The sequence below is a fragment of the Myotis davidii genome, unplaced genomic scaffold (assembly GCF_000327345.1).
Source record: "Myotis davidii unplaced genomic scaffold, ASM32734v1 scaffold1380, whole genome shotgun sequence".
In the NCBI taxonomy this organism is placed as follows: Eukaryota; Metazoa; Chordata; class Mammalia; order Chiroptera; family Vespertilionidae; genus Myotis; species Myotis davidii.
Window position 1 is genome coordinate 143,043 of NW_006291969.1, and position 14,974 is coordinate 158,016.

Below are 14,974 nucleotides of genomic sequence, written 5' to 3' on the forward strand. Positions count from 1 at the left end.
TATTGTTGATCTGTTTATCTTGCAGCGCGGTGACAATGTGTCACTGTTAGTGTAACTGATCTGCAAACTGTTTTAGAGACTCTACTTAAACTAGTTTTAAGTGAAATCTCTGCTTTTGCTGCCCTAATCTACAAAATGTCAGCATACCAAAGTGCATATTAATGTTAATTAAAATGTTATTAAATACACAGGTAACTGAAAAAGCATATCCTGTTGGTGGACTTTAGAAAAGTTGAATGACTCACAGAACACATGTATATACTTTTGGTATTTAATTGTTTTAAGTGGTGTCACATCTTTTGAGGTAAGTTCAGGGCTGAATTTTCCTATAACCATCAGTTTATAATAATAGCCAAGTTTATTCTTTCAATTTTAAGTATTCCTATGACCCAGGATATGATCTATCTTGGTGAGTTCCCATATATTCTTGAAAAGCATGTATTCTATTATTGGATTGAGTATCAATTGAATCCACTTGATGGATAGATGCTATTCATGTCTTCTCTATCCTTGCTGATTTTCTGTAAGCTACTTGTTACTGTGAAAGGAATGCTTAAGTCCCAGCTATAATTGTGCATTGGTTTGTCTCTTTCAGTTGCTTCTCCTTTGTACAGGCATACCTCATATTATTGCACTTAAATAGTGCATGCTCATTAACGTCAAGGCAAGACCCTCCACCAGGAAAAGGGTTACAACTTGAAGGCTTGGACAATAGTTAGCATTTTCTTTTTTTTTTTTTTAGCAATAAAGTATTTTTAAAGTAAGGTATGCTGGTTTTTGTATTTTTAGACATAATGCTATTACGTAATAGGTCACGGTTTAATGTAAACATAACTTTTATGTACAGTAGGAAACCAGAAATGTCATGTGACTTGCTTTGTTGCAGTGGTCTGGAACTAACCTGCAATAGCTCCAAGGTATGCCTGCATATTTGTTAAGTACATACACATTTAAAATTGTATCTTCTTGGTGAACTGCACCTTATATAGTCACTCCACCTGTCTATTGAGTAGTGTTTACATGGTGTATCTTTCATCCTTTTACTTTTAACCAACCTATATCATGTGAAGTGAGTTGCTTATAGATAGCATATACTTGGGTTATGTTTTATTTTTTCCTATCTTTTCATTGGTGTGTTTAGCCCATTTTAATTATTTATCTGTTTGGATTTAGTCCTCCCACATCTTATGTTTTCTCCCCCTCTATTTTTTGTTTCTGTTTCTTCTTATTGCCTTCTTTTAGGTTATATGAGCATTTTGACTTATTAAAATTTTGACTATTACTTCTTTGTATATATAGGTTTTTTTCAGTGGTGGCTCTAGAATGAATTCTTAAGTATCTAAGAGTGAGCTTTTTCTTTCTTTAAGAACTATGCTTTCACCTGTTGCCAGCTTCTCATATAAATACTGTAAATGCTCTTGTTTAGGTAGCTCAGCTTCTGGAGTTGCGGGAATTTCAAAATCAGAGGAGCTCTGTGAATCTGCATTGGTGCTAAGGGTTAGCAACTTTCTTTCCTGAGGTATGTGTTTCCCACTGCTTACAGTGGTTGGTTCTCCAGCACTAGAAACTACATTTACATCTTCAGAGTAAGTATCCTTTGGGCAAAGTACATTTTGTTTCATCTGAGAGCCAGGAAGATTCTCTTTGACTCTTGGTCTGTAGCTACCTTTGTTCAAGGAAGTACTATCCCCCCTGTTTCTCTCTTGGGAAGATAACAAAACAGTGTCAGACTGACTGTCCCAGCCTTGACTTCCTTGTTCTGAGATGTGTGTAGACTGAGAGGAATTCTGAGAAGAGATGTGAGTTGACTCGCCATCAGAATCACTGAAAAGCTTTGGTGACTGAGAACCCCCTGCCTCTGTGGAGGAAGGGAAGTTTTCCAAACCACAGTCTGTGTCGTCGTCATTTCTTTTAAAGAATACGTCCCACTGTGGTACTTCCACATCAGTCTTTTGCTGGTGTGGAGGGCTCGAATCTCCTTGACCTGAGGCTGGGATTGGTAATTCTTCTTCACTTTCACTGTTGGATTCTTCACAGTCTATAAAGTTTGCCCAAAGAGAGGTTTTCATGCTCTTTGCTTTGATGCATCCTGTGCTTTGTCTCAGGTTTTCAGGCTGGTTTTGTGATACTACAGTCACTGGAAATACCTCAGGGTGATGAGTTTGCTGGTTTGGAACTTTGTGCCTTAAAGGTACCGGCAGAGGATCATCAAAGAGGTCATTTTCCTCCTCCTCCTCCTCCTCCTCCTCCTCTGGGGGGACAAAACAAAAAGGGTTTAGAAGAAACACAGAATGCCAATTTGTAACATTTAGCTATGTTTTTAATTCATGGAATTGCAAATAATTGGGAGTTTACTCTTCCAAGAGCAATTAAAAGGTCCCTTATTCTTGGGATATTCTGAACAATTTGCCACTCTTCAGCTTATAATGTCAGACAGTGAATTAAGACTATAGACCTGTGTTCCCCAAATTAAGGTCACAATACCTGTATTAGTGGTTTTCAAACCTGGTTGATCATCATCTGGAGAACTTTGAAAAACACAGCTTCCCATATCTCATTCCAGACCTATTGAATTCCTTAAGGGAGGACCCAATCATTTGATTTTTGATTTTTTTTTAAGTGCCACAGCTGATTCTAATCATCAACCAGGTTAGTGAAACACTCACACTAGGAGAGAGGTTTATAAATACTAGATACTCAAGTTGGCTGATTTAATATAATGACAACAGTTCATTATTTTCTAAAGTTTTCCTGCTATAAACATTTTATTGATACCTACTTTGTGCTTGTTATGAGCTGAATGTGTTCTCCCAAAAGTCATAATTTGAAGCTCTAACCCCAATGTGATGGTATTAGAGGTAGGATAATTAAGTTTAGATGAGCTCCTGAGGATGGACCCAAACAATAGGATTAGTATCCTTGTGAAAGAGTCAGACAGATTTCTCAATGCCTATGTACAAAGGAAAGACCTGTGAGCACAGTGAGAAGGCATCTGTCTACAGGCCAGGAAGAGGCATCGTACCAAGAACTGAATCTGCCAGAACCTTGATCTTGGACAGAACTCTGAGCAGTAAACATCTTGTTATAGCAACCAGAGCTGCCTAGTTCACAAGGCTGTGATATATACTAGGGCAGTGGTCGCCAACCAGAGCTCCGAAAGGTTGGCGACCGCTGTACTAGGGGGAACACACAGATTTGATCAACTTTTACCAAAATACTAAATAAACCACATGTACGGTCATGAGACTATTTTTTGTTCTAGTGCTGAATCTGGTGTTAACTTATAACTACCTACTTCTTAAAAATATAATTATTTTCCCAGTGATAAAATAGAGCTAAAAACTACAGTTTGCAAAGCCACTCTTTTTAGTTTAGATGGGTCACAGAGACTGTCATACAGCTCTCATTTTACCAATGAGCAGCTAGGCCCAGAGAAGGTATGTGAATATGCATAGGTCAAGAAATAGGTGAGCCAGTGTGGCTCAGTTAGTTGGGCATCATCCCTATCAACAAAAGGTTGCCAGTTGATTCCCAGTCAGGGCTAATACCAGGTTGCAGGCTCAATCCCTACTAGGGGGTGTGCAGGAGGCAGCTGATTAATGTTCCTCTCTCTCTCTCTCCCTCTCTCCGTAAAAATCTTTTAAAAATAAAATAGATAGGCAGAGAGCCAGGTATCAAACCCAATTCCTAAAGTCCCGTGTTCTGATTAAAAATTGTTTAAACAAGCAACTATTTATCTTATCCTTCTTTTCTAAAGGACTTAAGATGACTAAGATGTCTACCTATGGTATATGGAATCATCAGTCTACAAGGCATGGATTTTAAAATTTTTTAAATTTTAATCTTTATTGTTGAGATTATTACAGATGACCCTCTCCCCCGCCACCCCCCCACCATAGCTCCCCACTACCCGGTTCCCACACCACGCCAGGCCCTTGCCACCCTCTTGTCTGTGTCCATAGAACTGCATACATGAATATAAGATCTTTGTCTAATCCAGCCGTGGGCAAACTACGGCCCGCGGGCCGGATCCGACCCGTTTGAAATGAATAAAACTAAAAAGAAAAAAACCGTACCCTTTTATGTAATGATGTTTACTTTGAATTTATATTAGTTCACACACACACTCCATCCATGCTTTTGTTCCGGCCCTCCGGTCCAGTTTAAGAACCCATTGTGGCCCTCGAGTCAAAAAGTTGAGAACACCCTTCATACAATTTCATATAATACTGGTTTGGTGGTGATGAACTCCTTTAGCTTTTTCTTGTCTGTGAAGCTCTTTATCTGACCTTCAGTTCTAAATGATAGCTTTGCTGGGTAAAGTATTCTTGGTTGTATGTTCTTGCTATTCATCACTTTGAATATTCCTTGCCACTCCTTTCTGGTCTGCCAAGTTTCTGTTGAGAAATAAGCTGACAGTTGTATGGGTATTCCCATGTAGGTAAGTAACTGTTTTTGTCTTGCTGTTTTTAAGATTCTCTCTTTGTCTTCTGCTCTTGGCATGTTTATTATGATGTGTCTTGGTGTGGTCCTCTTTGGATTCCTCTTGTAGGTCTTGGCGGCTGCGGCTGGCTCACCCGGAAGAGGCTGTGCGGGTGCAGGGCAGGCTCCTCTCAGGCACCCGGCACCTGAGCGTGGGGGCTTTCCTGCAGCAGGAGGGTAGCAGAAGGAGTGAGAGCAAGCTCAGTGGACACCCTGCATTCTCGCTGCACCTCCATCCCCATAAGAGGTTGTATTTTATTGATTTTTTACAGAGAGGAGGGGGGAGAAAGAGAGAGTTAGAAACATCGATGAGAGAGAAACATTGAGAATCAGCCCCCTCCCGCATACCTCCCACTGGGGATGTGCCCGCTTCCAAGGTACATGCCCTTGCCCGGATTCGAACCCGGGACCCTTCGGTCCACAGGCCGATGCTCTATCCACTGAGCCAAACCGGTTACGGCTGTATGTTATTCTTTATTTCATTAAGTGTATGATTAATTTCTGATTGGTCCTTTACCATTTTTTTTGGCATTCTCACTAAGATCCTTGAAGGTCTCACTAAGTTCCTCAGAGGTTTCTAGAAGATTCTTGAGTAACCTTATAACAGTGGTTTTGAACTCTATATCCAGTAGTTTGCTTTCTTCCATTTCTTTCATTTGTGACATGTTTCTTTGTCTCTGAATTTTGGCTGCTTCCCTGTGTTTGTTTCTATGTACTGGGTAGCTGCTAAGTCTCCTTCAGTTGATAGAGTGGCCTTGTGTAGTAGGTGTCCTATAGGGCCCAGTGGCTCAGCCTCCCCTGTCACCTGAGGTGGACACTCTTGGTGCACCGCTTTGTGGGCTGTGTGCACAGTCTTGTTGTAGTTGAGACTTGATTGTTGTTGGTGTCAGTGGGAGGAGTTTACCTCCAGGCCAACTGGCTGTGGGGACCAGCTGCAACTACAGTGGGAGAGATGCTGTGCAGGAGACAGCCTTATGGAGCAAGACTTGCTTCAGTGGGGCATTGGTGCTCACTGATTCTGCCTCTTGAGTGTGTCGCTTATAGATGTGAAGAGTTGTAATCTGGTATGGTCTCACACTGACCACTGGGTACACTGGCTCTTGGGTCTCCAGGGAGGTGCAAAGTCAGCATTGCCTGGGGCCACCCAGCAGGAGCTACAGAGAGAGCTGCAGATTCCTCCTTTTTGTATCGGGTTTGGAAGTGCGCAGGAGAGGCCCAGCTGTGAAGCAGGGCAGGCTGGTGCTGGTCTTGGGCCTTTTATTGATAGCTTTGGGGCTCCCTGACCCAGCTGCAGCTTGACAGATTTTAGGCTGAGAAAGGAAAGGCCATTCATATGCAAAAGCCGCTGCACACAGCTTGGTGTGGGGTTATAAATTGGGTGGTGCGGGGTCTCGGTGAATCTCCAGGGTGGAGCGAACAGAAATGTCTGCCAGTCAGCCCTGCACAGGGGAAGACCCGGCATGGGAACAATGACCACTGCGAGCACCTCTGTCTGGGTCCCCCAGAGCCTCACCTGGCACTGGAGCTCAGAGCAAGCGGGAGCTTGTAAATTCAGTTTGTGGTGCCAGCTTTTTAAGAGGAGCAGCTGGGTCTCTAGCAGCCTGTGTGTCACTCAGACCCAATCCGCACTGGTTTTTACAGTCCATAGTTCTTACTGCCCATAGTGACTTCTTTCCTGAGCTCTGGATCCCTGGGCTGGGGGGCTGGTGTTGGGCTAGGATCCCTTGCGCCTCCAGGCAGCCTCCACAGAGGCGATCTCCCTCCCAATTAAAAAAGTGGCACACCTGGGAGCTGGATCAGCCTGTTCCTTGCCTCCACATCTACCAGTCTCAATGTGCTTTCTTCTTTACCTCTCTAGTTGTAGTACTTCCACTCAGCCAGCTTTCCCATGGTTCTGGATGATAGTTGTTTTGTATTTTAGTTGTAATTTTGATATGGATGTGGGAGGCAGCAAGTACAGGCATTACCTATGCCGCCAGCTTTGTTCCTCCTTTAATTTTTTGAAAATATTTTTATTGACTTTAGAGAGGGAGAAGGAGATAGAAACACTGATGATGAGAGAGAATCACTGATTGGCTACCTTCTGCACACGCCCTACTGGGAATTGAGCCTGAAACCCAGGCATATGCCCTGACCTGGAATCAAACTGTAACCTTCTGGTTCATAAGTTGAAGCTCAACCACTGAGCCACACTGGCTGGGCAGCATAGTTTTATTTTAAGCCATGGATTACACATTTTAGCTCTCTTCCACTACCGTGCCAAATCTATCTTTTTGTATCATCTCTAAGTTGTAGTTTCATGGTCTTCAGGATCTCTTTCTATACCAGCATCATGATATGTTTCAACTCAAATACTTTAATCTGTGAAAACATTTTCACATTAACTCACCTGTATACATCTGTATTCATTCTGTTAGTATAAATTTAAATTTCTCTATATAAAACTGGAAAGACATAACACTGCAAAAATATCACGATAAATATGAAAGTGTTGAAATCCTTAATAGTGTTTATAAATTGATACACCTCAACCCAAATTTAAAAAAGGGACAAATGTCAAATAATTCATAGATATCATCCACCAGCATGCACTAACGTGTATGTCAATTGGTATAATCATACTGGGAGACAATTGGCAATATGTATTAAGCACTTAAATTTCTAAAATGTCACCCAATATAATGAGAAAATTGAAATAGACAACATATAGTATTGTCCTATTATCTGTAAAACTGAGAAGTTAGAAATAACTGAAATATATAATGACAAAGTATACAGCCATTAAACTGGCATTTTTGAATAACAAAAACTTATTTGTGTGTGTGTGTGTTTTAGAGGCCTGGTGCACGAAATCGTGCACAGGTGGGGGTCCCTTGGCCTAGCTGGCAATTGAAGCCTATCGGGGGGCTAGCTGGCTGCGGGGAGGGAGCCCGGGGGGTTGGCCGACCAGCTGGGGGGAGGGGCTGCAGGGGCAGCTCCTGCATTGAGTGTCTGCCCCCTGGTGGTCAGAACACATCATAGCGACTGGTCATTCAATTGTAACAGTCACTTCAGCTTTTATATATATAGGTATGTATGTGTGCAATCATGTATAGACAGTGATCTAAGGTGCTTTTCAGCCTGTATACAACTATACAATCTTGTATTTGTTAGATCTCTTAAATACTCTCGCACTACTTAGTACACAGCTCTTGCCATAAACCCCAAAGTGTCCTTCTTGTCCAGTTCAATAACTAAGAGTCTTACACAACTGGAGAACTTTAGGACACTACTCTTACACTACGATTACTACTGTCTATTCTCACTGGTGCCTACAAAATGTTGCTTTTTAAACATGTTCAATATCCACCCCTTTGAGTTTGGTGGATATTTATATAAATGAATAAGGAAAGAATTACTCTTTCTTCTTTAGTATAAGATATATTTCCCCCACCTTTCTGCATGTCTGATAATTTTTTATTGGATTGCCATACATCCTGAACTTGACCTTATTAAATTCTGTATATTTTTGGATTTCTAAAAATATTCTTGAGCTTTGTTCTGGCATGTGCTTAAGGGACTTGTAAAGTTTACACTTTTTATATATTGCTTTTTATCTTTGTAATTTTCTCCACCACTGAGATAAGGCCCTCAGTATTCTTATAGTAAAACACCCTGTAAATTATGGTGTTCCACTCTGGCTGTTGGGAATGGCACTGTTTCCTTTCACTGTTTAGAGTGATTCTTTCCCAGGCCTCAGGGGATGCACTGCATCACAAGTAAGCACTGAGCAGTATGCTGAGTACTCAGGCGGCTCCACGTAGCTGTTGGGAGCAGCAACTCTGTACTGCTTTCTCCTCTGGGAACTCCAGCCACTTTGGCTTCCTCAAATTCCCAGGTATATTTCCTCAAGTCAGGGGTGCTGATGGGCTCTATCTTGGTGTCCCCTTTTGCCTGAAAAGCTAGGGCAATCTTAGGGCTGTTTCACCTTTCTCAGGTGTAAGTGTCCTTGATTGCCTCATGTCCAGTTTCTTATATTTTGTGTTGCTTTCAGTTGTTTCAGATGAGAGTTTCAATGTAGCCCGTTACTTAACTGGAAATAGAAATATTTCGAATTTTTTGTGAACTTAATAATTTGTATCTTTTATGTACCTACCAAATGATGCTTGATTTCTGGTTGGGCCACTAGTGTAAGAGTTTTTGAATTATTGTTCACTTCAATTTTATTTGTTTCTTTTTTCTGTAATCTTCACTGGAAAGTGAAAGTAGCAATGAAAGAAGGTAGAAAAGTATAGGGAAAATCCATTTATATAAGCTATACCAATCAGTCTGATAAAAAATGATAGCAGTAAATGTTCAAGAATTAATAGCACAGCCTTTCCTTATGGCCTATACAAACCATTGGGCACATTTCCAGAAAGCTGAGAACATTCAATACAGGGATAGTTCTCTTTGGCACTTGTTTTAAACCGTGAAGGAGATGGAACGCCTGGTTTTACAGACTGAAGATGGGAAAGCTAAGCACATCCTTAGACCATGTGATAAGTTTAAGTGACAGGGAGTCCCAGGCCTACCTCTACCCAATTTAACTCACCAGAGCAGTCTTGTAGGAAACCCACACTTCTGACCCCAGGGTCATCATTCTTACCAGAGTCTAGGTGAGTTGTTCTAGCTCTCTTCAGTTGTCCAAGTGGTTTGTACTTTGGCTCAGTGCTTTGGGAAGATCGGCATAAAGGCTTTAAGCTGAAATGAATATGAATAATTTATTTTTCCTGCTGGGAAAGTTGCTGGAATGCAAGCATCATTGATAGGGATTATAAAAATGTGACCATGGGGTAAATAATAACTACTTTTAAAAATTGAAAAGCAGCTGTAACCGGTTTGGCTCAGTGGATAGAGCGTCAGCCTGCAGACTGAAGGGTCCCAGGTTCGATTCCGGTCAAGAGCATGTACCTTGGTTGCAGGCATATCCCCAGTAGGGGGTGTGCAGGAGGCAGCTGATTGATGTTTCTCTCTCATCAATGTTTCTAACTCTCTATCCCTCCCCCTTTCTCTCTGTAAAAAATCAATATATTAAAAAAATAAAAAATAAAAATAAATAAATAAATAATTGAAAAGCAGCCCTGGCCAGTGAGGCTCACTTGATGAGAGTGTCATCCTATACACCTAAAGGTCATGGAATCAATTCCTGGTCAGGGCACATACCCACATTGCAGGTTTGAGCCCTGGGCGGGGTGTCTACGGGAGGCAACCAATCAATGTTTCTCTCCCTCTCCTGTCTCTAAAATCAGTAAAAACAAAACAAACACTAAAAATATCCAATAATTAAAAATCATTTCAATATAATAAAGTGCTAATACAATTTGGTGAGTATCTAATTGTAGGGTTGAGGGAAAGCAAAACTCATCTTTTCTTGCACTGCAGAAAAGCAGGTCCCTATTCTAAAAAACTTAATACAGTGACACCTTCTGGCTTTCAGTGCAATATAGCTAGCTGTTTTCCCTTCCTTGCCTACTTATCTCTTGCGAGAATCTCACACATTTAATCACTTCCTTCTAGAGCAGTGGTTCTCAACCTTCTGACCCTTTAAATACAGTTCCTCATGTTGTGACCCAACCATAAAATTATTTTCGTTGCTACTCCATAACTGTAATGTTGCTACTGTTATGAATTGTAATGTAAATATCTGATATGCAGGATGGTCTTAGGCGACCCTTGTGAAAGGGTCGTTCGACTGCCAAAGGGGTCGCGACCCACAGGTTGAGAACCGCTGTTCTAGAGGCTGAAAGCTAATACTCAGTGAAGATGAAACATAAAAGGGCACAGAAATAAGATTTGAGTGTGTCCTGCCCTTTTTTGAGGGCCTTACACTGTCTGCTTCTATATTCCAATTCCCAGAAGCCTTTAAGGTGATATATAACATACCTACTTAAAGTCATTATGCTCCCACTCAGACACTCATTCACAGCCACAATCACTTTAAGTTCTGCCCCTGTTCTCATGATGGAAACTATTCTCTGGACCCATCCCATTCAATAACACAAGTTCCATAAGTAGCAACAACTTACATTTCTATAACCTTATCCACAGTTGTGCCCACTGGAATTACATTTGGATATGCATTCACAGGGCAGATATAGCTCAAGAAATCTTTAATCTAGAAGAAGGAAAATAAAATGGATCAATTATCTCAACAGTGAAAAATCTGGGTGTGTGAGGCAAATAAATAAATGGAGGCCAGGGGAAAGAAGCAGAAAAATCATGGCTGTGGTTCTCAATGCGTGCAGCATATGGAGCTCACCTTGGGATCTCTTGGGAAAAATAAATTCCCAATGCTCAGGCCTCAGCCCAAAGATCCTTTTAACACTAAGTGTCAGTGGGGCCTGGGATTCTGTATTCTTCAGGTGGTTCTGTTCCACAGTAAGAACTAACAATCACTGATTAATGGGATTCAAAGATTCTGTATTGCTCTGGTTGGTTGGCACACCAAAGGGTCACGGGTTTGATTTTCCTTCAAGGGGCGCATGCGGGAAGCAACCAATCAATGTGTCTCTCTCACATTGATGTTTCTTTCTCTTCCTCCCTCCCTTCCACTATGTCTAAAAAGCAATGGAAAAAAATATATTTGGGTGAGGATTAACAAAACAAAAAAATGATTCTGTATTTTTCATGACCTTGGTGTCCTCATCTAAGGTCAGGCACTCATTAACACATCCCCTTCAAGTTAGATTAGTTGAATACCTAATATACATAAGACACAAAGTCTCAGAATTATACTTCTTGAGTAACATCAGAGGAATGGCAGCGAGAGAGATCCCCTTGAAATTTCAACAATTTAAACAGCTATAATTCAACAAAGGACTCCCTACTCAACATACAGGCACACCTGATAGATCTGCATCTAAAGGTGGGCAAGTGGGAACAAATGGGGGAAGGGGGATGAAAAGGGCTCAGACTAGCCATGGGCTCAGCCCTGCAGCTGGGAGCTCACAGCAGGACTCAGCCTGGAGAGGGGAAGAATCCTGTTTTGGTTGGCACTTCCTTCAGCCAGGAGGACCAGAGATTCAGTGGGCATTGCCACAGAAGTGAGTAGAGACTTGGGCAAGGACACAGCACTAGGGTACTGCTGTGTTTATTGGATGGTTGGCAATTCAGACAAAGATAAAAAGCCAAGGAGCCCGGCCGCTCTGTAACCTCCCAGAACTCACCTCCCTTGGTGTTGGGTTGCAGAACATGTTATCTGCAAACACAAAAACTGTACTAGACCAAGAATGTCAAACTCGCGGCCCATGCATGTGACCCACAACGAATATTTTTGCAGCCCAGCCAATATAACGGTATGTAAGAAACATTTTACTAAAAATTTTGTAGCTTAATTTTTACAATATCCTGTTATACATAATCTATATACATAAAAGCCTAAGTGACCATTGCAACCGAACGGATGACCGAACAGGCTGCATGGGGTGACCAGGCCGGCAGAGGGGGGCAGTGAGGGATGACCAAATGACTGAGCAGCAGGCTGTGTGGGGTGTCCAGGTCAGCATGAGGGTTAGTGAGGGGGACAAAACACCTGAGCAGCAGGCTGCGGGGGGCGACCTACAAGACACATTAAGCAAGTACTTCAGCACTATTAACCTGGGAATGAAAGGGAAATTAACCTAGGAAATAAAAGGCGCCACACAGGCAATTAATGTGGTTTTAGTGGTGACCCTGTGGCCTGAGCCCTGAAGTCCAGATTAGCCTGGACCCCAGTAAGGCTGGCTGTGCAGGTGGACAGGCTGCAGGCTGTGTGTGAGGAGAAGGCAGAGGAAGGGGCTGCTGGTCTACCTGTGTGGCTTGTTATCCTTCTGGCCATAAACCCCTGAGGGGTTGTCCTCTAAGGTGAGCGTGTCAAGCTCTCTTCTCTACATAAACAAACCTTGTTTATTTGGCCTGTGTTAGCCTTGGAGTTTGACATGCTTGTACTACAGAATAAATATTTCCCCTGAGCAAAGGGTGTACTCTGTGACTGGTCCCTGGTCAGGACAAAGCGGGTACCCCATGAAGGTCCAAGGTTGCCATTACCAGGAGGGTAAAACAAAAAAGACAGTGGGTTCCACCAGTCAACCCCACACCCGCACATTGCCACTACACTGATGGCAGTCAGACACGCGGCACGAGTCAACATTGGGATTTCACACAACTAAAGAACTTGTGATTCAGTGCCACTTACTGGAAAATAAGAGAAAGACCTCTTTATAGTAATCTAGAGATGTACCACTCATACATAGATGATTAGATAGAGAAGGAATCCCTCAAATACCATGAATAACCAAGGTAGCAAGGCAGCTCAGAAAGAAAAATAAAAAATCTCCAGAAAGCATAAACACATGGAAATATGATATAGAAATGACCGAATTCAAGGTTGTTCTGAAAATATACAGGCAATTTAATGAACTCAGAAAACAAATTAATAAAATGTGTACGTTACCAAAAAGGTTGAAACCTTTAAGAAGAAACAGGCCTGGCCAGTTGCTCAGTGCTTAGAGAATTGGCCCACACACCGAAAGGTCGTAGACTCGATTCCTGGTCAAGGGCACATACCTTGGTTGCAGGCTCGATCCCTGGCCCGGTAGGGGTGCATGCAGGAGGCAACTAATGTGCCTCCCTTCCATCAACGTTTCTTTCTTCACCCCTCCCACTCTCTCTAAAAGTATTGAAGAAAATATCCTCGAATAAGGATTAGAAAAAAGAAAAACATTCTGGAGATTAAGAACTCAGAGCGAGAGTAAACTAGAGAACATAGGAAATAGAGCTGACCAAATGGAGGAAAGAATTAGTGATATCAAAGATAGAAACCTAGAAATGATGCAGAGGGAAGAAGAGAGATCTGTGGAATAAAATAAAATGAAAGAAATCTATAAGAACTATCTGGCTCTATCAGAAAAAGCAATATAAGAATTAGAAGAAAAGAGGGAGAAGGGAACAGAGAGGCTATTTGAGCAAATAGTTGATGAGAACTTCCTAAATAACAGGCACACCAGAAGAAGAGAAAGAGAAGGAAATAGAGAGTTCATTTAAACAAATAGTGGCTGAAAACTTACAAAACCTTTGGGAAAGGGCCAATCCTCAAATCCAAGAAGCAAACAGAATAACTAGTTACCTCAATCCAGAGACCTTCTCCAAGGCACATTGTATTAAAACTGTCAAAAATTAATGGCAAACAAAGAATTCTCAAGGCAGCCAAGAAAAAGAACAAAGTAACAAATAATGGAAAGCCCATTAGATTATCAATCAGACTTCTCAGCACAAACTATACAAGCCAGAAGAGAGTGCAACCAAATATTCAAACTATTGAGAAATTACCAGCCAAGAGTAATATGTCCAGCAAAGTTATCCTTTAAATATGAAGGAGAAATAAAGAATTTTCCAGATATACAGGAGCTGAGGGAATTTATAACCAGAAGACCTCCATTGCAGGAAATATCCAAAGGGGTTATTCTAATGAAACAAAGACAAAAGGTCACAAAACTATGAGTAAGATCAACAGCAAACTTAAAGCATAAACAGGGATAATATGTGGTAACAAAAACAAAAGGGGAGGGGATAAAGACCCAAATTTTGCAAAGGAGGATGGAGATCAGATGCATTCAAATGAAAAAAGACTACAGTATACATGAAGCTTTCTTTTTCATAAACCTAATGGTAAACACACACAAAAAGCATAAATTGAGACATATAACTTCCAAAGGAGGAAACAGGAAAGAAGTATGGAATAACAGCAAACAAAATGAAAGACAGAAACACAAAGGAAAAGAACAAATGGAGGCAAAGTCACCAGAACACAAAAGGCAAAAAGAAATCCTCGTAAATCAATAATTACCCTAAATATAAATGGACTAAATTCACCAATAAAGAGGCACAATCTAGCAATCTAATTTAGAAAAAAAAAAACACTCCCAAATATATGCTGTCTTCAGGAGACACATCTAAGCTGCAAAGACAAAGTTAGACTCAAAGTGAAAGGGTAGAAAATGATTCTCTAAGCAAATAGCATCCATAGAAAAGGAAGTGTAGCCATACTTATGTCTGACAAAATAGATTTCAAAATAACAAAAGACAAAAATGGACATCTTATAATGATAAAGGGGACACTACATCAAGAAGACAACCAAACCATCAACAAAATGAAAAGGGAGCCCACTGTATAGGAGAAGGTATCTGGCAATGATACATCTGATAAAATTTAATATCCAAACTATATAAGGAACTCATACAACTTAAAAGGAAGATAAACAATTTGAAAGTATTACAGTATTTTAAAAATGGGCAAAGGACCTAAATAGGCAATTTTCCAAAGCAAAGAAAGATGGCCAAAAGACAGATGAAAAAATGCTCAAAGTAGCTGATTATCAGAGAGATGCAAATTAAACAGTATCACCTACACTGGTCAGAATGGCTATCATCAATAAATGACAAGTGTTGGCAAGGATGTGGAGAAAAGGGAACCCTAGTATACTGCTGGTGGGCA

At 41.2% G+C, this 14,974-nt stretch overlaps 1 protein-coding gene across 3 annotated transcripts in view; it reads right to left on the reverse strand.

Annotated features, from left to right (window-relative positions):
• Positions 1–257: 257 nt before the first annotated feature.
• DCLRE1C (DNA cross-link repair 1C) overlaps positions 258–14,974 on the reverse strand; it is a 53,920-nt gene continuing 39,203 nt past the window's right edge. For 2 of the 3 annotated variants that reach the window (XM_015565036.1, XM_006765315.2), the window contains 3 exons: positions 10,530–10,618; positions 9,110–9,204; positions 258–2,251 (listed from right to left, as the gene is read on the reverse strand). In XM_015565036.1, the coding sequence (XP_015420522.1) occupies positions 1,332–2,251; positions 9,110–9,204; positions 10,530–10,618 (1,104 nt within the window). In that variant the 3' untranslated portion in view covers positions 258–1,331. The remainder of the gene's footprint in view (positions 2,252–9,109; positions 9,205–10,529; positions 10,619–14,974) is intronic. The other variant, XM_015565037.1, reaches the window with a different exon arrangement.